The 26,298-nt window shown below is 35.9% G+C and overlaps 1 protein-coding gene across 1 annotated transcript in view; it reads right to left on the bottom strand.

The window, feature by feature from the left end:
* Window positions 1–703: 703 nt before the first annotated feature.
* Window positions 704–26,298, bottom strand: part of Smp_071150 (formin binding protein and related proteins) — a 34,129-nt gene continuing 8,534 nt past the window's right edge. The window contains exons 2-10 of the mRNA XM_018794529.1: window positions 24,874–24,989; window positions 24,468–24,831; window positions 23,227–23,502; window positions 22,075–22,374; window positions 19,609–19,688; window positions 7,189–7,321; window positions 4,915–5,045; window positions 3,784–3,935; window positions 704–1,145 (exon numbers count right to left, since the gene is read on the bottom strand). Coding sequence (XP_018648933.1) covers window positions 991–1,145; window positions 3,784–3,935; window positions 4,915–5,045; window positions 7,189–7,321; window positions 19,609–19,688; window positions 22,075–22,374; window positions 23,227–23,502; window positions 24,468–24,831; window positions 24,874–24,989 — 1,707 coding nt within the window. The 3' untranslated portion in view covers window positions 704–990. The remainder of the gene's footprint in view (window positions 1,146–3,783; window positions 3,936–4,914; window positions 5,046–7,188; window positions 7,322–19,608; window positions 19,689–22,074; window positions 22,375–23,226; window positions 23,503–24,467; window positions 24,832–24,873; window positions 24,990–26,298) is intronic.

The following is a 26,298-nucleotide window of genomic DNA, read 5'->3' as shown; positions in this document are numbered from 1 at the left end:
ATTAGTTAGGAAAAAAGCAGACGGAAAAATGAGAAAAAGAATGAAATCAAACAGAGGTTAGCAAATATGATGCATTGAAAATAAGTTCAGCAGTTAGACAATGAAGCAAATAAATTGTTGAGTGTCGTAACTGTTCTTAAAATCATTTGATTGTTCATAAATGTATGTTGTACAAGCATTAGGGTATATCTTTATTGAATAAAAGGAAATAATAGAAAACGGAATACATATTAAGCGAACCAAATCTTACGAAACATCATCATCAACGTGTTTCATAAGTGAAAAATAAAATAATAATAAATGAATACAAACTTAGTGATTACGCAATAATAGGAATGAACAAATTGAATAAGCAGTAACATTTAGTTTATAATAGAAAATAAATTATATTGAAAATGTTAAAGACTAGATGATTAATCAATGAATAACACGAGTTGACTTTTATTGAATGACATCGTAAAATAAAACCAAAGTGAAGGTTCTCGATAAGGTGGTTTCCTTTTTAGAATCTCATTTATCTAAATGTAAACATTATTAAAAAGAAAAACAATGAGATAATACAATTATATCATCAATCAATCAGTTGCAGTGAATCTTGAGTAAAGGCACTAGTGTGTTAAATGTTCAAGGTGTTATAAATGATTAATGTATTGTACATTTAACATTTATTGTAATATATATGAAAAGTAACTGGTGTACAGAGATGAAAATTTCAAATCATTAAACTGATTTTGTAGACTTTAAGTCAACTATCAGAGAATAAGAGTAGACAAACATGATAGTAGTGATAATAATTGAAAATAATAAAGATTATAGTGTTAAGAATTAAGTCAGTGGAGTGAATGTACAAATCAATATATTATTTCCAATATTAATGAAAAGAGGAAAATACTAATTCATTCAACTAGAAGAGCTGTAGCATTCATATTAACAGTAAAATTAGGGGAAGATGGAAATGAAAAAACTTAACAATTGATTAAAGGTGATAATTCAATATAGGGTTAAATTGATATAACCAGTTGGAACAAAACCTTGACGTGTTCCATCTTCAGATACTACAGCTGTCCATCCAGAATTAGTTGAATCTACTTTTAAAACATAATACAGTTCTCCAGGCTTTGTTGCTAAATATGTAGTTCCATCACCTGATGGGAGGAAAAATGAGAAAAAATAAGAATTTCCATTAACTTAGGGGTCAGGTGATTAAATGTTTATGATGAAAGTATTGAAATGCATATTGAACTTATTAATATGATTTTGTGTAAGAATTTCAACCGATTAATAAAAATATATGTGAGGATCGTATCTTGCATGTTTAAAAAAACAAACTGGGCTTACTTAAATATCTCTAAATGGTAGGAAGATTCATTCTATGCATTTGCACTTATCACATAGAATCGAAATAGATAGACAGTCAAATTTGATCACATATAATAAAGCAATATCAACCTGATATGAGATATTGCCTTCCATTAGTAGTATGAAAATTATTTTAAAGAATTTTGGCAAAGAACTACCACAAAGACATATCGACTTTATACTGGTACAGATGATCAGAAATCAGAAGCCATAAAACTTTCGTTCATATATTCAACAATTCATGTGTTAATTCACTAGGAATGTGAGTCACAACTCCTTATTACTGTAAATAAAAAACGTTAGCAGCATTTACGAAACTGTTACTTAAAAATCGCTACTTAGGGCGGTAAAATATTTACAAGCTTTTGTGTATTGCTAGTTAAAATGAATAATATTACCAGTGGTAAACAAATAGTTGAACAGAACAATTTGCAGCTCATCTGAAACTCAAAGCAATGGCGATTGAGTTTGAGTGGATAATCAACAGACAACTACTATATTTTGCTTCCAATTTTGGCTTTGAATAGTTTACTAGTAATATCTCAGCAATCGCCACTCATTGTCTAATACATTGAGCTACACGAAAGTACTGTATTGGTATGACCGTCTAATAAAAAAACTATCAATCATTTCTTTTGTTAGATTAAAGCTATTGCTGTAACCGATTTTTAGATAAAGACAATAGGAGCTAAATAACCAATGATGTGGTGTGGGTTGCTTATACCCACATAAGTAGTATATGACGATGGTGAGGCATAGAATGTATTTCAGTAGAGGATCGATAAGGAAAGAACGGGAACGAAACGTAATCGGTATGAAAATGCATGAACGATGAAATCAGAGACGATGAACTGATGCTTGCAGAAGGAACAGTCAGGATTGAGACAACTGATTGATAGTTTGCAAATTAACTGTTTACTGTATGGTTGCCAGATTTTAGTGAAATATTCTGTAATTTTGTGCTCAAATATATTCAGTTGTCCCCACTCGTGTTCTTGTTTACTATAAAGAGAATAGTTAGATGAACATTGGATAGCTGTCTTAAAATGTTCCTTTTTAATTACTCTACATCGTAACATGAAACTCGTCAATGTTACATAGATTTCTGGAAAACAACTTCCGCTACATTTGTGGCAAATGCAGCTTCCAACCCATATTATACAGAGCGAAATTTCAATTTTAACAAAATACTGTGCGAGATCCATCAGAAGCTTTAGGTAGTTTTAAAAAGGAAAACCATACAGACATTTATTATGAACACAAAAGGCATAAAAAAGAAAAGTCTCTTGACCACCCTACTATAAAAAAAACATATAAGTATTCGTCTGTATACAAATGATTCTGATTTCCTCGTGCAAAATCAAAAATTGAAAATAAAATGGTTGGTTGTGTTATCCATATTATTGATTTAACAAGCTGATAATCACTGCTGGCATGTCAATGGTAAAAAGAATAAAATAAGGACTCTAGAGGAACTATACAACTAAATGTTCCCTCTTGAAACACTTATTTAATTTCTGACTTCCTAATGACAATTAGGCAGAGAATTTTTTTACAAACTTATTATATATTGTTTGAGTACTTCATCTAGCAAGTTCTCGAAAGTATGCCTGTAAAGAACACTATATCAATCCTGTTAGTATGATTTTATCTTAGTTTTCCATTTAGTATTTTAATTTTAGAATGTGACCACCACACTTTTGACTATCGCAATATCAGAATAAACTAGGACATATAACCAGTAATATATTTACTGAGACTTTTTATGGATTCCGCGTGTTGGTGTTTAATCATAGACATTGTGTCGATAAGTTGGGCAAATTTCAAACCAGTTATCTCTTAATAAGGTGAACTACTTTAAAGTTTTACGAATATCTGAACTAAATTTACATCAACTATAAGAGTCATTAGGTTGACTTGAGAAACAATTTCCTTGCCACGGACTGACCTATAGGAAAAAAGAGAAATTTTAAGTAAATCGTTGCTGATCGTTGATCTAACTAGTCTTTTTCTAGTTATTACTCATTGGATGGTAGTCTTCTAACAGGTAATCTGTTTGTCACACTTGTATTTGCATGTTCTGAAATAGTTATTCATTTTGAATGTATGTAGTTGTACAGTTTCTGAGTTTTTCCTACGAAAGATTTTCAAGGTGTGAGATAGTGCAAGACGAGATATCTGTATAGTATGATAGCAAATATGATTGGATCATTTTGTGTTTGGTAATTTCACAAATACTTATATTATTTTTAAATGACCAAAATCCGAATAGGCATAATCGCAATAAAGGCTTGTTAGATAACGAAAGAAATAGGTTATGAGAATTAAAAATCGTGCAACGGCAACCAAATCCGAATAGGCATAATCACAATAAACAGATTAAAGTAGTGTCAAATGATTTAGATTTCTTAATATTTTCTTTACCTTCATATTCGTACAGAGCAGAAGCATAGCCAACATATCGAGTTCCTGCATGTAGATCCGAACTGCTGTTTACAGTACTATTATCTTTACTGTTATTCGTAGCATCGTCAGGATCCGAATCAAATGAATTATCACTTTCATCATCTTCAAGGCTGTGAATTCAGACAAAATAATACATTTAAAAGTGAACAGGAAATGAAGTCAATAGAAGTAGGATCAATATTTTCACATAGATAACAATATACAACCTAAAAAAAGCTTATTGATTTGTTGACATTGTTAATAATGTACTAACACGGTCAATTTGATGATAGCTACTTAGTTGCTAGTAAGTGGATGCTTAATCTCAATATGCAAAGGCTTGTTAGATAACGAAAGAAATAGGTTATGAGAATTAAAAATCGTGCAACGGCAACCGAGAACAATGGATCGAAGTAACTCAGCGAACTATCAGTACACGTTTAAATGAAAACCAATTATATCAAGATTTTGCTTTAATATTTACAAAGAAATTGCCACTTAGACTTTCCCTACCCACTTGTCTTTGTAAAGTAATTTTATTTCATTATAATGTTACGCGGTGTAGATATATATGGATAGGTAAACATCAATACCAGTGTGTTGAATATAACTAATTCATTCTTGAGGTATTAAACTTCAGAGTGACTTTTTCTTACTTAATTACCATGTTACACTATTGCAGTTACTAAATATAACACAATGAATTGTATCCATTATATTTTATGTTCAGTTGTTACCAACAAACAACAAGTTCAACAAACAGACAGAACTATTCATTTTTTTTGAAATTCCTACTTAATAAGTTCAAGACTATTTGTGTACTTTAATAAGAATTTATTTGCTTATTTTTTTTAAAAAGAAACTAAACTAAAATTAAAAAATAAAAAAGTGTTGACCTTGAAGCCTCTCAGTTAGTGTGTAGATTGGAAAATGAAATAAACTGATTAAAGTACCACCTTAAAATAAGCAAACAAACAGGATTTATCATATTCTAGAGAAGTTAACTAGTTGATAAAAGATTAATAGATGATTATAGTATGCAATAATTACAACTAGAATGGTTAAATACAAATGAACAAAAGAAATAAATGGATAGATTGACCAACTTACGATTTAGTATTTACAGATCGAATCTTAGAAGTATTTGTGTTATTATTGATCACAGCACGTGAACTAAGCCTTTCAGCTATTGATTCAGCTTTTGTATAGGCTAGATCACCACCTAGATTGTTGAATTTCACCTAAAAATTATTAGATTATTTTTGTAATGAGCAATTTAATGATAGTTTCATTATAATTAATGATAGAAACTTAAAGAACTCAACATTTATAATTCAAAGGTATAAAGAAACAAGTAATTAGTAGTAGTATTTTCGTATGATCTAATTCTTAACTAAAATGTTAAAGATGTGAACTGATAAATCAATAAATAGCTTAATCTTACAGATTTCTACTTCCAGTGGTAAGATTTCAACGAGTACGGAGCTAACACAAAAACTACTCACAAAAAGGTCGTGTGTGACCGACCTCAAGCAGTTGTCGCTTGGGCACTGCGATCATGCTCTCAGGTCACTAAGACCAACTCTAATCCCATTTCCTTTTCAGGTACCTCTAGAACACTTCCATAGTTTGGGCAACCGGGAAGTGATAACTACCCTCATACCTCTAACAGCACTCAAGACCACTAAAACTGAAAAAAACTCGCTTGGCTTCAAAGTTGAAGATTTAATCCATTTAGTCATGCAACCACCCAAATGTAAACGTTTAAGAGATATTCGGGTGACTTGATTCTCTCTATCACCAACAATAACAAGGCTGAAATCAGCGTTCAGTGCATCCAATATTATAAATTTTATAACAGTAAAAAAGTCAGCATCAATTAACCAGTATTTTAAAAAAAATCCCCCTTTAACAAACATGCAAACTGTAACTATTCAAAAACATATTTTATTTTTAAATAGTCAGTGTCTGTCATTCATGTTTAATGGAGAAAGCTTTCTACCGGTTCAGCTAGGACAACTATCCATTTTCATGCATCACATATCAAATTTATGCATTCTAGTGTAATTGACTGGTAGTTTCCTCAGAAGAGGAACGAAGAGGAGAATATTCCAGTAAATATGGTGTCTACATTTAAGTTTTCCAGTGAGCATCGTGATAGGTTGTAAGCTTCTTTTTATAAAAACGCGTAAGTATGCTTAGGATTTATAATTATTTGGATGAAACAAATCCGACTGAAATATTTGAATGTTTTAAGAAACTGGTCTAAACGATTAAGGACCCCTTGAATACTCAGTATCAGGTGGTATTCGTCAACGTTTTTCAGTTACTTGAAGATGCAGACTTTATAGTCGAGATAAGTAAGTATTTCGTAATCTATGGTTAGACGCGTCAGGTGAAGATATAGCTTTAGGTTAATCACAGTAGTTCATATTTATTCTTCATCTTTTTCCAGATCTTAAGTTTAAATGTTAGTTCATAATTGAATTTTGTTCCCAAATTAACTCGCTATTTTCAAATACATGAAATGCTCTATATGCGTTCTTATTTCACTTTCATGGATCTTATTATTATTATTTGGATTTTTATGATCTTTTGTCATCACTTTCTGATGTGACACCTTGTGCCGATACACATGTGTGCCATATCGTACGTCATTTATAACTGATCACTTGATAAATATACCGTTGAAATATATTTGTTTATATTTTTCTGTCACGGTTTCGAACAAAATGAGCAAATTAAGTAATTGCCTAAATACTAATAATTTTTTTAGCTGGTTTATCAATTTATCTATCGGTTTACATTTATTAATAGTCTTACTGTTCTCGTATGATATATCAGTTCAAAGCATGAAACATACAATTTTAACTAACCAAGATTTTTATGTTTTAAAAATAAAAAGTAACTCTTAGTTTGCTAGTTGATTTCTCATTATCTGTGCCAAGTGTAATTTTATGGCTTACGCTACAATGAAACTTGATTGTAGCATCAGTATTAGTTAAACAAAATATAAACTCAATTAATTGTCATGACGAATAGTGGGTTAATATTCGCTTAACCATAATCCAAACAAATATTTACCGATAAATACTATATATTGATATATACACTGATTTCCAAGAGAATTGGAGAGCAAAAGTATTGAATAACAACTTTAATAAGACGGTTTTGTTTTTTTTGTCATTAATTAAGGATCGAGTGAACTTCTATTTAAGGTATGACAATTTTCTTCTGCTTAATTATTCACATTTACAGTTCTACGTATTTTCATACATGTATTTACAGACAAAGTAATGCAGGTTAGCATATTTGTCATAACTAATATTTGATATTATTTCTATAACAAAGAAAACTTATTCACATCTACAGAGAGCATTTTACCTCAAGCTCTTTAATGTGTTGCTTTAAAGAATTTAAACGTCTGCTGTAGGTAGCACCTGCTCGAACTAAACATTCCATATCTCCGAATTTAGGATTTGTCCGACAGGATTCAATCATACGATCGGTACTTCGTCTTTACAAATAAAGAAAATAAAAATGAATGAATCCAAGCTTGTAATAGGGCTAAAAAAATAACTATAGAGAAAAGTAAACATTTTATATTTAGATAAGTACGGTAAATAACCTAGATTTTTAATTACACTTCACCAAAAACTGTTGATACTAGTCTTTGCTACGATGGAACGACTGATTGATAAATTAGTGAAATAACTGTTAGTTCATGATCACTTGATTGACGTGATAAAGTAAATAGGTGACTACGGAACTAAATCTTGAAAAAGAATGTCAGGAAATGATACGATTGATCAAATGAATAGGTATATTGTGGGGGAAATTATAATGCCACTTATATGTGAAGCAGTCAATTAAGACGTTATAACTATGATTTATTTATCAAATAACAAAAAAGCAATATGAGTTGAAAACGATTACTATTACACAAAATCGTATCAATGGTATGGAATGAGAGTTGAGTAGAAATTACAATGCTGTGATGTTTTATAAATCACAATTAATCCATATTTTATTCACATTTGTATCACTATGATCACATGAATTCTGATCTAGGTATTCAGGAACGCTATGCTCAAGTATAAATAATGCTTATCACTATTGTTTTAATTCTATCATATTTCTAAATCCCTTATAGAACGCCATACACTTGAAGACATAGTTTCTTATAATATAAATCATATTCAAATTGACAGTTTAACGTGTGTAATATGGTGAAACAATGAAAAAAACAGGATTGGTATTAGTGAAAATGGAATAGAGCCAACAATGGAATGATATATATTGATACAAATATACGTCAATCCGTAAACTAATAGTTTGAAAGAAATGAGTGCCGATTATATAAAACACTTTATGAAAAATTATAATTGAAATAGTAGTAACGATTGAAAGTCAAATAATCCCAACGTTTCATTCAGCAATCTTGTCTACACTTCTTTAGGGTAATCATCAAGATCAAAATTGTCAAAGAATATATAATGTTTAACAATTAAATCTACACTAAAAGCTCATCCGATTACATTCAGATACTAAATTTAGTAAGAAAATATGAGTCAGTAAGGTGTGAATCATGCGAAAAGTTCATAAAGTGAAGTGAAATTAATGTGTGTTTTGTGTAACCTGATGTTGTTAATAGTCAATAATCGGTACAAATTTGTTTATATAAGGTAAAAGTGTAAATTTAAATTACTTTTGAAACGTCCATGTGTGTATGAAATGAGAACATCTAATCCATAGTTGATATAATAAAGGGTTATAATTAATTTCTGCTAGGATGACGGTGTATATGAAATAAACAGGTACTGTAGAAATAGGGTCCAATCACTTGTTAGTGATCATTTGGCAAGAGGTTGAATATATATATATATATATATATATATATATATATAAATTATTCTGGCGGTAACCAAAAAATTTCAAACGCTTTACACTATGAAGGGTGAAAATATTAAGGCAACTGAAAGTAAAGGTAATTAGTGCTCCCAACATCTCAGACAACTGAATGGTTGACAAAATAATCCTTTATAAAGTGGTACGTTTTAACTTTTCTTTATTCTTTGAATGGCTTTAAAGGTCATAAGGAATGACTATCAAGTAAATGGAGTTATTACAATTATTTTAAAACATATTAGGATTCCTCGTTATACCTAAAGAGAAGGAATCATAACTGATTACTCAAAACCCACTTCATATGATATCATGATTCAAATTATAGTGTAGTTAGCGAGTTAATTAGTGATTTAAAAGGTTCCGTGACAGTTTCTCTGTATTTTCTCATTAAGATGATTTTATAGTTATAATCAAATAGAAACAACTACAAAAATATCTAGAGAGAAAAATAATGGATTCGCTTACTTTCGCTTGAAGTCACTAACTTCTAGTCTGAGCCATGTTGGTAGATGCAGACTACCTGGTTGGGGTCCGCGTGACTATCGTAACCAATGGTTGGAGACTCTGTGTGACATGGTTCAGAATCGATCACAATGGCGTAGGTGTATACACTCTTTATCTTCCCTTAAACCTTAAGATTAAAATTGCTTTATAACGTTCTTCCTTCCTATACTATATCCTTATATACAACCTATCTTTTGTATACTACCACCACTAAATTAACTATTTCTATGTATTCGGTGTTGATCTTGTTGTGCTAACGAGGTATGGCAACTTTGACCGATACATATGTGTGCCTGGTCCTACGTTGTAGCTGACTGACTGACTTAGTTTCGCTTAGGTTAGATCTATCCTCTCAAACCCTTAATGCTGAAAGAAAACGACACGTTAGGCAAGGGGCTACAACATTGTTACGACTAGTCCCAATGGTAACATAAAGCCAAACAGAATGAAGCTGTAAATGGACTGGTTTATATGTTCTTATTTCATTCAGTATAGTGAACAAGTTTCATTGTTACCTTGAGGGAAAGACTGCTGATTAAATGTGTATTCCATTTATAATGAACAAGATGTCTAGTTAATGTTGCGAATGGAATAGTTCCAAACATAGATTTACGTGTTTTCATTCAGTAATAATTAACTAACTCCACATAATGAAACTTTCCAACTAGGCCTAGTAATTTATACCTCTAACATCTCTGTCACACTAAATCAGCCTAGCAGAGCATAAACCAGTCTTGAGAGATTGATTTGGAATCGAAAGACACAGAATACACAGAAAACAGTTAACAAACCATCACTGTGAATTCCCTTAACGGAATTATGTCCGCTAACGAGTACGCCAAGAATAATTTAATTTAAAAACGTCAAAATAGCAAAGATTCGTCTCTAGGTCATCAATGGTGAAGTCAAGTGAAAGTGGACAGCAGGTTTTCGCAAGCTTCCACATGGCCACATGTTAGCGGGACATAGATTGGATTAAAGCATGTTTCGTGCATGATGGTGTTGCTGCGCACTGATTGGCTAATTCTAAACTAATCAGCCCTGGCAAATTATTGGAGAAAAACCTAGAAGCTTCTTTTGTATATACTATAAATATATGAACGTTACTAAAACCAGTAATTGCTGCTCACCTACCATTGTTATTTTTGAATACAATCTCATTCCTGTTCAACGTGTTTTGATTTTGGGGTCTTGTTGAGTGTCATCGTATAAGAATACTAAGCAATAGGAGTAGCCGGGTCGTTTATTAGCAAAAATACGATTATAACAGTGGCGACGGAGAAAAAGGAAAATTCATTCAAAATGCCCATATCAGATGACCAGCTCAGCCGAATACTATAACAACAGCAAGCACAACTTGATGCAGAAATGCGGTTGTTGGAGACTCTAATGCAACAGTTTAGCATCCAAAACTCGAGTTCACATGCTGTTTCAAGTACTTCTTGTGATGCAGTTGCCAGCAGCATTCCAGAATTCTATTATGACCCCGAATGTGGAAATACATTTCTCACGTGGTTCAAGCGTTGGGAAGACACATTTAGAATAGAGTTCTGTAAACAAGATGACTCATGGAAGACTCGACTGTTGATGCGCAAGTTGGGAAGTCATGAACATGCACGCTATGCTGATCATATATTACCAAAGTTACCTCGAGAGCTCAGTTTCGAGGAGACAGTATCTCAGCTGTCAGAAATATTCGGTGAATCTTCCTTATTGTTTAGTATTCGCTACCAGTGTCTGAATTTGGTGAAACGAGAAACCGATGAATATGGTGTTCTAGCAGACATCGTCAACAGAGAATGTGAAAAGTTCAATTTATGCTCGTTGACAGAAGATCAATTTAAATGCCTTATATTCATCAAAGCTCTCCAGTCACCACAAGATGCTGAGATTAGAACCAGACTTCTAACTCGTTTGGATCAAGATCCTAACATCACACTCAGAACGTTAAAAGATGAGTGTAAGCGGCTACAGAACATCAGACACGACAATCAGTTGATTGAACAGGTAAATCCTAATTTAACTTGCAGTAGTGTCAATGCTATTACTAGGTTAAAAGTTCAGAAACCGAAAACAAGTGGTAGCAAACCAACGACTGCATGTTGGTTATGGGTGATTGGCATTATGTACGATTCTGCCCATTCAAGAAACATAAATGTCAGATGTGTAACAAACGTGGGCATAAAGAAGGACATTGTCCTCCAAATCGTACGTCCCAGCCTAAGCAGAAGTACAAACGTCCTCGACACATGAAGTTAGCCGAATCTAAATCACTTTCTCTGGTAGCAGCCTTTCAAACGGACTATGACATTCGGAGAAAGTATGTTACGATCCAGATTAATGGTATAGCGGTTTGTCTCCAAATTGACACAGCATCCGATATCACCCTAGTGTCTAGAGAAACGTTTAACCTGCTTGGGAAACTGCCAATGAAGCCATCCAAGAAAACGGCGTACTAAAACTAGTTGGCGAATTACAATGTGAATTTTCCTTCAAGGGAAATAACTGTAAAGGGGTATGTTATCTAACAGAACGACCAAACCTTGATCTACTTGGTCTAGATATGTTAGAAAAGCTTGGATTAATGGATATACCCATCAACAGCGTTTGTAACGTGTCGTGTCTATCATTAGACACCACTTCATATGCAAAAACGACAGGTGAAAAGGTCCTAGAAAATCTGAAGAGGAAATTCGCCGCTGTTTTCCGGAATAGCCTTGGTCACTGCACTAAAGTGAAAGCTAATTTACCCCTGAAAGCAGATGCCAAACCGATTTTTCGCCCGAGACGTCCTGTGCCATATGCCGCTCTTGAATTAGTCGATCAGGAACTTAATCGTTTGCAACAAGCTGGTGTAATCCAACCGGTTAATTACTCTGCACGGGCCGCGCCGATTGTAGTGATTAGAAAGCCCAATGGAACTATCCGAATATGTGCTGATTTCTCAACGGGTTTAAATGCTGCATTGGATGAATATCAATATCCGTTACCAGTTCCTGAAGACCTGTTTGCTGAGCTAAATGGTGGTACATGTTTCGCGAAAATAGATTTTTCGGATGCCTATCTGCAAGTGGAGGTAGCTGACGATAGTAGAGAGCTTCTGACTATCAACACTCATCGAGGGTTATTTCAATACACCCGCCTACCATTCGGCATCAAGACCGCACCTGCCATCTTCCAGCAAATAATGGATACAATGCTAACTGGCATACCGGGTGCAGCAGCTTATCTAGATGATATCATAGTTATGGGTTCCAATAACAGTGAACTTTCCGATCGCCTACACCAAGTTCTCAACCGAGTGTTGGAATATGGTTTCCAACTACGTGAAGAAAAGTGTATCTTCTTCATGCATTCGATCAAATACCTTGGTTTCATCCTAGATAAGAACGGCCGACGACCAGACCCTGCAAATATAGAAGCCATTCAGAAAATGCCCGTACCAACTGACGTCCCTTCATTAAGGTCATTCTTGGGATTAGTTAGTCACTACAGCACATTCTTGCCTGAAATGCATCGAGTGAGAGGCCCTCTGAATGAATTACTATCGAAAGATAAACCTTGGCAGTGGTCAGCAGAATGTCAAGCATCCTTTGACAAAGTCAAGTCAATGCTCAGCTCAAAGCTTCTCTTGACACACTTTGATCCCAGATTGGAAATTGTTGTCGCATCTGATGCATCTAGTCACGGAGTTGGAGCAGTTATATCACACGCGTTTCCAGATAAAACAGAGAAGACAATTGCCCATGTTGCTAGATCACTTATCCCAGCCGAACGCAACTACAGTCAAATCGAAAAGGAAGCCCTGGCAATCATTTTTGCTGTCAAAAGATTTCATAAAATGCTTTACGGCCGTAAGTTCACTCTGTTGACAGACCACAAACCACTGATTGCAATATTTGGCTCCAAGAAAGGGATTCCTGTTTACATAGCTAACAGACTACAGCGCTGGGCAACAATGCTTTTGAGCTACGACTTTAACATAAGGTATCAGTCAACCAATACTATCGGTCAAGCCGATGCCCTCTCACGACTTATTGGAGTTCAACATCCTGGACTGGAGGACATCATCATTGCCTCGATATCAGTTGATCCAGAAATACGGAGTGTAGTAGCAGCGGCAATTCGAAACACTCCAGTGTCGTCAGATGAAGTCAGAAAAGAGACTTCGAGACCCTGTTCTACAAGAAGTCAGAAAGTTCCACCTAGAAGGGTGGCCCCCAAAGATCAGTTCAACAGAGCTTCAGCAGTTTTATCAGCGTAGACTATCTCTTTCAATCATCGACGATTGTCTTATATTTGCTGAACGTGTCATAATTCCGAAGAAGTTGCAACCAGCAGTCCTCGAACAGCTGCATTCAGGACATCCCGGAATAAACCGCATGAAAGCTCTAGCACGAAGTTATGTATACTGGCCACAATTAGATACCCAACTCGAGCAGCTATCCCGTTCGTGTACAAAATGTGCATTGGCAGCAAAAGCACCACGAAAAGCAGAGTTGAAATCATGGCCGATACCACAGTCACCGTGGCAGCGTATACATTTAGACTTCGCTGGTCCATTCCATGGACAAACTTACCTTCTGGTAGTGGACGCATACAGCAAGTGGTCTGAAATCTTCATCATGGAACATCCAACAGCAAGCTGCACAGTTAGAAAACTGCGGCAACTATTCAGTCGTTTCGGGGTTCCAGAACAAATAGTCAGCGATAACGGCACACAGTTTACATCATCTATCTTTTCAGAATTTTGTCAGCAGAAAGGAATCAGGCATATCCGAACACCTCCATTCCATCCGCAATCGAATGGTCAGGTAGAACGTTTTGTTGGTACGTTCAAAAATGCTCCAAAAAAATCAAGAGGGGAGGGGGACACGGAAGAGATCTTACAGAGGTTCTTGTTTATCTACCGTTCTACACCGAACCCTCAGACAACAAATGGAATCTCCCCAGCGGAAGCGTTACTTTCCAGAAAAATACGTACACATTTTGAGAGCATTCGTCCGACTCCAGCTCTTAAGCCGCAACGAAACGTGATGATGGAGAAACAGTACAATAGTCATCATGGGGCACAAAAACGATTGTTCAGTGTGGGTCAAAAGGTACTTGCTATGGACTATCGAGGAAAACATCCTACATGGATAGCTGGTCGGATCGTGCAAAAGAAAGGAAATGTGGTTTACGAGGTGTCCGTTGGTTCAGAAATCTGTGTGCGTCACACTAACCAACTGAAATCAACCTCGATCTCCAACAACGAAACGCAGCATAGATTACCTCTTGATGTTCTGCTAGACACCTTTGAGATCAAAACACCTGAAACAGACAGGACAGTCAAGGTGCAAACGAAGGATGATACAACGTCCTTATTACCTAGAAGGTGGACTAACCGGAAGCACAAACCAGTAAAGCAGTTGCAGTTGGACCCTAGCATCAGATCCTACGAATCTGCTCAAGGGGGAGGTGTTAGCGGGACATAGATTGGATTAAAGCATGTTTCGTGCATGATGGTGTTGCTGCGCACTGATTGGCTAATTCTAAACTAATCAGCCCTGGCAAATTATTGGAGAAAAACCTAGAAGCTTCTTTTGTATATACTATAAATATATGAACGTTACTAAAACCAGTAATTGCTGCTCACCTACCATTGTTATTTTTGAATACAATCTCATTCCTGTTCAACGTGTTTTGATTTTGGGGTCTTGTTGAGTGTCATCGTATAAGAATACTAAGCAATAGGAGTAGCCGGGTCGTTTATTAGCAAAAATACGATTATAACACCACATAACCTACAAGAAAAGAATATCAATCCTCGATACTCCTATGATTATAAATTACTGAGATTCCTAAATGTTATAACCACGTAAAGTATTATGGTAGATTTGGAGCTCATAAATGATCGCCTTTGAATATCTAGCATAAAGTGACCAAATTAGTGATAGATTTTAAACGTCCCAAACTCTCTTGGGTCATACTTTTCAACTTTTCAATATTACCCAGACACCGGAAACGTATTCGTCTTAGTACTTTTTTTTAAAAATACTATTATAAATAGCGGATTGATCTTTGACAACCTCTGTAAAGCACAAGGAACTGGACAACTACTTTATCGAACACAGAATCTTTAGGTTTTGTTGCGAGTACCTAACCTTTAGATTATTGGACCAGCATCCGATAGTTTACACATCTAACTTAGAAACTTGAGAAATTATCAAGTAAAACAAACATCTTCGAAATTGAAAAAAATTAGTTAGGGTCTATCAGTCAGTCAGTCAGCGACAACGTAGGACCAGGCACACATATGCATCGGTCAAAGTTGCCATACCTCGTTAGCACAACAAGAACAACACCGGATTCATAGAATTAATTTAGTGGTGGTGGTAGTATATAAATTATAGGTTGTATATAAGGATATAGTATAGGAAGGAAGAACGTTATAAAGCAATTTTAATCTTAAGGTTTAAGGGAAGATAAAGAGTGTAAACACCTACGCCATTGTGATCGATTCTGAGCCATGTCACACAGAGTCTCCAACCATTGGTTACGATAGTCACGCGGACCCCAACCAGGTAGTCTGCATCTACCAACATGGCTCAGACTAGAAGTTAGTGACTTCAATGACTGATGCCATGTTTTGGTTTGGCCGCCCCTAACTCTCTTCCAACCATCCCCAATACTAGTCATCATAGAGCGTCGTGGAAATCGGTGTTCAGCCATACGTAACACGTGGCCCAACCATCACAGTCGATGAAGATTCATGACCTCATCAACTGATTTACCATCATTCCCTAATACCCCGTGTCTAACATCACTATTACTTACCCGGTGATCCCAGCAGATGCGAGCAATATTTCTAAGGGATCTGTGGTCAAATACTAGTAACCTACGAGTATCTTCTGCTCTTAATGGCCATGTTTCACAGCCGTAAAGTAGAACATAGCGAACTGATGCGCAGTATACTCGTCCCTTAATTGATAGACGGATATCTCGTCTTCACCATAGGTGACGTAAGTTGGCAAAAGCCAAACGAGCTTTTTGAATCCGTGCTGAGATTTCGTCAGACACCAACCCATTAGGACTGATCAGACTTCCAAGATAAGTGAAGTTGTCCACGCATTCGACTACTTCACTCCCTATCCTTAGTTCAGGTGTTGACGCAGGCCAGTCCTGGAGTAACAATTTACATTTGGATGGGGAGAGACGCATCCCAAACATCCTGGCATTATTACTCAGTTCTAACAGAAGACTCTGCATTTTGCCAGCGTCTTCACCAAACAGGACTATGTCATCTGCGTATTCTAAGTCGCTTAGTGGACCCCCTGGTAGGAGATCAATTCCTGAAAATTCAGTCGAAGAGAGTGTTATTTCCAGCAATAGGTCTATAATGAAGTTAAACAAAAATGGGGATAGTGGACAGCCTTGACGGACACCACTTGAGGTTGTAAAATCAGATGACAGTTCGCCATAAGCTCTCACTCGACTGGTAGTGTTCGAGTAAAGAGCCTTCACAGGGTTTATGTACTTCTGAGGTACACCTTTCAATGACAGACACTGCCACAGAACCTCTCGGTCTACAGAGTCAAATGCTGCTTTCAAGTCAAGAAAAACTATCATTGTCGGACGCCGATAAGCATGTCTGTGCTCTAAAACTTGACGAATGGTGAATATGTGGTCGATACAGCCACGACCAGGTCTGAAGCCAGCTTGATTTTCTCGTGTTTGCAGTTCACGAGTCTTAGTTAGGCGCCCGATAATTATTGAGGCTAGTATTTTAGATACTATGTTAGTCACACTAATCCCTCTATGGTTATCACAGGATGATTTTGGCCCCTTTTTATATATTGGGACAATCAGTGATTGTGACCAGCCAGATGGGATTACATCCGTCTCCCAGATTTTAGCTAGAATATTAGTCAACCTAATCGCTAAAATTGGACCACCATATTTAAATATCTCTGGAGCCAATCCATCTGGACCAGCTGCTCTTCCTCGTTTCAGATTACTTATAGCCTTTTGAACTTCAAGTAGGGTCGGAGGGCCTACTTCAATGTTCCATTCAGGTTTTCTGGGAATAGTGGGTAGTTGTGCAGTAGCTGAAGGCCAGCTAAACTGCTCCTTAAAGTGTTCCGCCCATCGTTCTAAACGTTTGGGTTGAGAGCAGATAAGGGTTCCGTCTTTTTCCGAGATTGTCTCACTTACACTTGACTTCTTAATTCCGGTTTCTTTTATTAGTCTGAATAGTTGCCTGGTGTTGCCTACAGCCGCTGCCTTTTCCATCTCTTTTGCTTTCGTTGCCCACCACTGCTCACGATCGTTCCTTAGACTTTTAGTTAACCTAGATCTAATTTGTTTACGCTCTTCGTCATGTTCAGAGCCTGATGGGATGAGTTTACGCGAATCCATCAGTGAAATAGACTTAGAGGAAATCCACTGGTTTTTTGGAGCCCTATGGTTTAAATGACTAATAGATGTTACTGCTGTTTCCACAGCTGTTCGTATGTCTTTCCAAGCAGCGTCTGGGCCAGTCTCGTTTACAGAACTGCCTAGATGTGAACTCAGTTGTTTCTGGAATTCGCATTTGGCTTTCTCGTCCTCCAGTTCAATCCTAATGGGTCTTCTTAGTGTACTTTTCCTGCGTCCATTGAGGCGCAGACAAATGCGCGCTCGTATTAAAGCGTGATCAGAGTCTAAACAAGTATTCCAACACGAGCGACAATCTTCTATTGAGCCTCTCCAACGATGACTGATGACAATATGGTCTATTTGAGTCCATCGTTGGTTTGGTGAAGGTGGTCGCCATGTTAGACGATGTCTCTCCTTATGCTTAAAATTAGCGCTTGCTAAAAATAAACGATTGTCTGAGCATAGTTGCAACAGACGATCACCATTATCGGTTCGTTGAGCCGGAATACTAAAACACCCACCTAAATGTCTTTCTGTTTGATTTAAGCTGCCTACCTGGACATTAAAGTCACCCGCTACGACTACTATGTCTGAGCGCTTAGCTTTCTGAAGAAGCTCGGAGAGTTTTCTGTAAAAGTCATCTTTTACTTCATCATGGCTGCAGTCAGTGGGAGAGTAGGCAGAAATGACGAAAAGGCAACGACGTGTGTCCCTATCCTTCCGAGTTCTTACGGAGCCATTTAGCTGGACAGCACACAGGAGACTGTTAACGGGGATCCATTCTAGTAGTGCCTGTTCTGCCCTTGTACTTAGTGCTATGCCTACACCTGCAAGTCCACGAGAACTAGCCAACGGGTCGCCAGATACACGGAGGGTGTATTTCGTTGGCTGTCCATTTTGGCGAGGTGAGGTGAAGTGAATGACCACACTAGGATCCTGTATGCGTGTTTTGGAGACACAGCATACATCAATGGTACGAGATTCTAGGGTTTTAGCTAAGGAGGCCTGTTGACCGATTTGACTTAGGGTACGTACGTTGAAAGCTCCAATGTGTAGTTTGGAGCGAGGTTTTAGTAGACCTGGGACAGCGTTTCGCGCACTAGAATCGTTGGCCATGGTGACACTTGAGGAGGAAACCGGAACAGGAAGTTTAGTGTTGAAAGTCAAGGTAGAAGGAATAGTAGGAAGTGAAGAAGGAGATTGATTATGAATACAGTGGTCTTGAGTGCTGTTAGAGGTATGAGAGCAGTTATCACTTCTCGGTTGCCCATACCGTGGAAGGGTTCTTCTAGGGGTACCTGAAAAGGAAATTGGGTTATAAGTGGTCTTAATGACCTGGGAGCGTGACCGCAGTGCCCAAGGGACAACTGCTTGAGGTCGGTCACACACGACCTTTTTGTGGGTAGTTTTTGTGTTAGCTCCGTTCTTCAAAGGACCTTACCGCCGGAGACGGAAATCCGTGGGATAAGGCGAGGTGTGCATTTTTAGGGTCGACCTTTTCTAACCCCACCCCTCCTTGTGGGAAGGCAGCATCGCTGTCATGCTGGTTGTCTGAAGGAAACACTTTACTGCCGCCACACCTCTGTACAGTCGGCAGTACGACTTCGCCTTCGGACCTTGGGATTGCTGCTTTTAGTCTTACCGCTCTTCAACCGACCTGTCCGGCATGGTAGGACCTCGAGGAACGATTGTTCCAGCCAGTATAGCTCGATTGCTTCATCACGATAGGCAAGCCCGACCACCACGTCAAGGTAGCAGCAACGGTCGGGAGTTAGGGTCTATAGATTGACAATTTGATGAAAAAAATATTTTGTACATGATGTAGAGCATTATTTAAGTAAATCACCATATGTGAAGTAACAACTTTAACAACGACTGGATACAATCCACCGAAATTGTTTGAGAACTGAAATATTAAATTTGACTATTTGAATTACGCTTTAAGCATGTCAGTATTACTTATTAAAAGAATTTTTACAATAAAAGACTTACAGTTCATTATCAGTCTTCATAACCAGTTCCCTTAGTACTTTTATCCGGTCAGCAACTTGTCTGATAGTTAAATCTGTAATCTTAAAATACAAGTAAAATTATTGGATAAAGATAGTCAGCTTACTAAAACTATTTAAGAGATAGAATAGGAAAACATACAACACTCTTTTCACATGTTTTTATCTAAACTATATAAGTATGTAAATAAGAAACTAAAACCACGACTTCATTATTTTATTATGGAAAGATGCACAAATTAAAAGACATACTTCAAAGTTTAACAATGACTTTTCGTACAGCTTACGATTTATAAATTGCATATTTTGTTATGCATCAATTTCTAATTGCTTTATGTCAGTGATTTAATGAGCACTACATTCAAACATCTACTAACATTTCAGACAAAACAATTGTTTGCTGAAAATCTGTTATCTATATTTTTTCGTATCATTTTTGATATAAAATCATTCAAATGAAGGAAATAGCTCATCACTAAATCTAAAGTACTTGAATCTCGCGTGCGGGATCGTGGATGCGTGCTGCTGAGGAGTCCCATACTAGGATGAAACAGACGTCCAGTGCCCCCAGGTTTTCAGTGGTGGTCTAGCTTAGACCGACTCATGAATTAAAATGTGAAAATACTACAATCTTCATAAATCCCCATGGCGAGAGATGAGAGTAAAGGGTTCAAATTACTGAGCCATTGTTCAATAATTACATTTAGGAAAGCTACAATTCCGCACAAAGCTGGCATCATCCATGAACAGACCAGTGCCCACAGTTAATAGCATACCAGTGAGATTCGGTTACTTTGGCACACCTGGTTTGTATGATTTTCGCCAATTTATGATTCACGTAATACATAAGGGGTAGGAAAAGTGGTAACCATATAAACATGTTACCATTCACTAGAACAAGAAAATACTAAGAAAATTGAAATATTGGGATATCAGAAGTTTTTCACTAAATGAGCACAAAACACCAAGAACCATATTTTATCTTCAAAAATTTTTCACCCATGCAAATGAGAAGAAAAGAAAAAAATATTACTGTTTAAATGAAAATACGTAGAGAAAAAATGTCAAGTAAGCCGAATAAGAGTTTCAGAGTGAATATGCGTTGAAGTTTGACCAGTCTAGTTTAACAGTAGCAGTTAATTTGAGTTGCATAGCTAGGTGTGATGGGGTAATTCCTTCGTTTTGATACACATCAATGATCAAAGACTCAATGTGACCAAACACCAATCAGGATGTTACAGATTCATTTGCTTTTACTATCTTGAATCATCGGTACACTGACTTTTCATTTACATGTTCATTACTAGCTGCGCCACTTCAACTATGTAAACACATTCGCATAGCTTTAGAAAGTATTAAACAATGAACTTCAGGATTAGATTTCATTCCATTGTATTTGTCTGTGGGTCTACTATGATGACAAACAAAATATCACTGAGGAAACTAATAATCATATATACGTATGTATGTGTATATATTATGATTATAATTAAACTTCAAATTGTAACTGTGTAAAAATTATATCATAATTCGACTGCTGATTGAGGGCTACTTACACCAATTAACATAATCGTCCGTCACATGTCCAATTACTCTACAAGTTTTGAGTCAAAACCACTAATGGTGTGGTACAATTGTCTGGTTCAAACTATCATGACCACATAGATAGATTAATTGTAACCCCTCAAACTTTAAACAAGTATTCAGAAAATACCAAGGTGAGAAGCACAACAATTGAAAGAAATTCGACCACATAAATGTACTCATTACTCACGACTCGTAACAGAGTTATAATATGATTTTCAACGTAGTTACCACTATACAGTGGTAAATACTGGTTTAAAAATTTTGAAGACGATGAAGAAACTGATTAATGACAGTTTAGTTAGTACCTGGTGAAGTCAGTCAGTCGTATACAGTATAGAACTTGACGAATGTGTGTATCGGTTCAAGTTGTCGGCCCCCCCCCATTAACACGGTGAAATGAAACTTACCTTGTTTATTTATTTATTTAAAAACATGAGCATTGGTACAAGGAGATACTAAATCTATATGTGTCGCAAAAATCATTCGATTTGTGAGAGGGCTAGGATACCGCCTGGGTCTCCAAACCGAAGCAGGGAAATGGAATTGCCAAGGCAAATGCCAGAGTGGTAGATGCAGTAACAATATTAGGAAGAATAGAAGGGGCTAGACATTGAAGATACGATTCGAGAAGAAAATACAGATTTGTGAAATAAAAAAGGAGAAAAGTTTTTATGAGGTGATTTGGAAACTTAGGATCCAAAAAGAAAACAATGAATGAGTGGACTTGTGTCATTGTGAACGATTCTGAATTATGTTGCCCAAAGTCTCTAACCACTGACAGCAGTTATCACGCAAATCCTAACCCGGTAAGTCTGCATTTGTGGAAGAATATACATCTATAAAAATACATTTCTAGACTTACTTTTATACTTTTTATACTAATGCCGCAAATAAACGGTGAGCGTAAACTAAGATATTCATCTTTTGAATTCTTATGAGTGGACCGAATGAGTCCACTCATCATACCGCTTCCTGAAATAGCACTTCCTGAGTTATTTAACTGATTTGTGCATTCTGCCGACTCAACACCAAGTATTAGAGCTCCCAGTTCTGAGACAGAACCATCCAAAATACCTGGAGGACATTTATCCAAATCAAGGAATGGTAAATCAGCTGGAGGTTGTTCATCTGTATGTAACCTCTTTATTACCTTAGCTGAGTCCTGTAAAAAGATGTGTCAACAATACAAAAGTCAGCATAATACACACATTGAATAGATAATACGTTCATATATATATATATATATACTCTAAGTTGTCTACTGTAAACACAGTTCACACAACCAGATATGGGAACCAATCGACTAACCAACATTTGCACTTTAAATAAAAGTAGGCAGTATAACAAATGTTACTTCGCTAATTGTGTGATTCAGTAGTGATAAATTACCCGAAAAATATCCTAATGTCTGACAAAAAACAGATTTTTTTAGTTTTAGAAGATTAATTTACATTGCAAACATTCAGATTTAAGCTACCATTGTCTGATATATCCAAGATAGAAACTTTACGATACATTATTATATATTTCATAACATCAGACCATGTATTTCGATAAAAATCAAGCACAACCCAAATAATTTTCTAATTCCCTACTGATATAAACATTGTCGTGACTTTTTAAAATTTTTTTCTAATGAATCAATCTAACATAGGTTACTAGAAACAGCGATTGCCTATGTAAATCGATTCTAAATTTTTTTTTAATATACACAAAAGAATGTGTAGGAATACTTTGCACTAACGTTGGCGAAATTCGTAATATTTTTACAAATTCCCAAGCCATAAAATAAATTTCTCTACATATCTACTGAAGATCTTATAAATGGATGTATAATTTCAAATTCAGATGGTATATTCATTAGATTATATTAAATAAACCTCGTGAAATTTACAATAAAAAAACATGAGTATGTTATAACAGCGTGGAAAATTCAAAAGACCAGAAATTTGCTGGAATTTATAAAAATGTGGCACACTCCCCAAAGGAAACAATTTTTTTCAGAAAAACTCACGTAAGAGGAATCAAGAGCAGAAACCGCCTCAGAAATTAACTTGTTGCAGCTAGTAAGTTTGGAGATTGTTTCCTCATTGATACGGGTGACCATCAGTAAAAGTTCACGAGTACGATTATTTCGCATACGACTTGAACTTTCCATATCATCTACAAAAGTCACTATATCGGTGCTGTAGTGACGTCGACTGGCTATATTGTATTTAGCTAATTCATCGACATAATTCCTACTAGCTTGATCAAAAGACTGAACTTTACTTTGGTAAAGAGCTTCAAACTAGACAAAAGTAGTAAAACAACCAAGACATATATTGTGAGCTTAAGAATAACTGTTTGGTATTAGTATAAAACACTAACTTGTACAAAAAATGAGATATCCATACTGTTTATATAATCCATCTAATTGTACACACTATCCTAGATTAACACTTCTATGTTACCTTGTTTTCAGAAAAATAGGGTTGAGTCAAACAACAAAATCGCACTTTATGTGGCGTCAAATTATAATTTACCGATTACCTATTATAATTACGGCATTTCAAAAATACATTTTAGACGATGTTTACAGGTCATTTTATGTTAATGAAGCAATAACAAATAAAGTAGTTCATCTAGCAAGAATAGGTTGCTGTTCTTAGCTTAAGCCACATGCTTATGTGAAGGCTAACGATACTATCCGGCTATCCTAGTCAAAGAAGTTGGAGAAGATTTCGGATCTGTGATCCAATGGTTGAAAGTCAGTTACTTTAACCACTAACCCACTACTAACGAAATACGTAAAACGTAGATTTAAAGCTTTAACATCCCATTCCGAACAGAAGCATGTGAAAAGTCCTACGAAAACTATACAGATGAACTGATTGCCAGTTACTAACAATTAACTGAAGTAAAGGATTTGCATTTGGATGGCTCATGCACCACCAACCGGTGGGTATTCTGAATTTCATGATAGGAAGTGAAGAAATTGAGTCTTTTGACCACGTCATAAATGAAAGATTTACTTACTCGAATGATCTAAGTGAGGATAAATTACTTAGCATTTGTCATAGTATTAAACTTGTAACATCGATAAGATATTTGAGCTTAGTAATCATTCCAATTTTAAAAATATGCACGCATACATCACCATAGACTACAACCAACTTTATAGGAAAAATAAAATATGATATCATACTGACAAAAACAAGATTCCAGAGTGTGGTTCAAATTTACCATAGATGTAATGAAAAATAATAAACCCACCTTCTGTTGATCGACTCGCGCTAGTTGTATATCGTTTTGAGCCCTTTCCGAGACCTCATATGCTTTCTGTTTTTCTTTGAAATTGGTTACATACTTTTGCCAGCTTAATTCCAATTGTTTACGCGACTGTTCTATGGTCGCGTTTAGCTTTGACCAATGAGAACGCTGTTTTTCCAAGGATCTCTTCTCATTTTCAACTTGAGTTTTCAATGGATTGACAACAGATTCATTAAGTTTTTTGGAACTAGCCTCATGTGTTACACCGATTTCAAGAATCTGTGGAACGATACTTGAATATGTCAGAACGGAAGATAATTCGTCAACATCGGGTTTTTTCCTTGGTAAATATACAGAAACCGTTTTCCTATAGAAATCGAAATTGAATGGTAACAAAATATTACTTTACCTTAGTTTCTTTCCAAATTCATGCTGTAACTTTTGAACATCGGAGAAAAGTTTGAAGTACGACTCAGTTACCCCGACCTGATCAATTTCATGTTTAAAAAGGTTCTCTACTTGATCCTAGGTTACAAAAGAAAGCAAGTTCAAGAGCGTAGAAACTAACTTTATGTATAAAATGATAAGTTCAACAAGCAAATATTTTTAAATTTGTATTTTAAACATATTTTTTGTGACTATATCTCACTAAATAACATTTCATTGCCATTCCCTGTAAAAACTCTTAAAGATTTATCATTATTATTATGTACTGACAATGTGTGGTGCATATATATTTGGTGCCTTCTTGTACCGATGTTTGTGTTTAAACAAATATACTGAAGATGTGAAATTCACTTTCAATGGTGAGCATTTTCAACAGATTGGTGGCTAAGCTCTGGGTAATCCTTTAGGTCCATTGCTGGCTGATAGATGGATAATCTAGTCGAGGACTCAATTCAAAAGATGTGTCTGTATAAACGGTACGTGGACGAAATCATAGTCATAGGTGATAAATGTGAGCCGCTTGTTAAAAGAACTCAATACAAGTCAAAAGCATATTTCTCTAAAATGCGAAGAGATGAATAACCAACTCCCTTTTCTACACATACTGATTCGTTTGATCAAACGTTCTGTGTACAGAAACTCGACATAGATACGACAATCTCTTAACTTCCATAGTTATTGTCCAACACATTACAAACGTGGATTAATAAAGGGCTTATTAAATGGAATCAATCGTGTTTGTACTAATGATACTATTGGAGGAGACACGAAGCTCTTAACGGAAACAATGAATAATGGTTATTCATTGGGGTTTTATAAACTGTTGATAGCAATACAATGAGACCTATGACGTTTTCGGCACCCCAAAAAACGAGTCTATCACCTTAGCATTTAGAGATGACTCAAATATTCTCATGTTGAAACTTGAATTAGTCATCAATGGACATGTTATGCAGCCCAACTCGTCATTATCGAAAAATCAAGGTACACGTTTCACTGAAAACCCAAACAACATGTAAGCGATGTTATCATATCCCATTACATCTATCAATTTATATGTATGTGCAGAAACACGTAAATTGGGAGGAGCGATCGTGAGCTGCAAGTAAGGGTGGCTGAACATATACCTAAGTGGTCAAATAAGATCGTAGGAGAGACAAACATCTTCCTCCCATGAGAAACATTTGAATGAGACCGGTTATAAGGTTGATATCAACTCAGTCTTTGTAGTTTTGTACAAATGTTTACAGGGGTGTACACTAAATTTTACTGAATTCTTGGCTATACGAAAGCTGAAACCTCTTTTATATGTGGATTGTTAGTGGAGATTTTTAGTAATTTATATATATACTTGAAATCATGAGTCAATTGAAGCTAGACCACCATG

Source organism: Schistosoma mansoni, chromosome 1 (genome assembly GCF_000237925.1).
Source record: "Schistosoma mansoni strain Puerto Rico chromosome 1, complete genome".
Lineage (NCBI taxonomy): Eukaryota > Metazoa > Platyhelminthes > Trematoda > Strigeidida > Schistosomatidae > Schistosoma > Schistosoma mansoni.
Note: the sequence above shows the minus strand (reverse complement) of the source record. Positions and strands in the feature narration are given on the sequence as shown.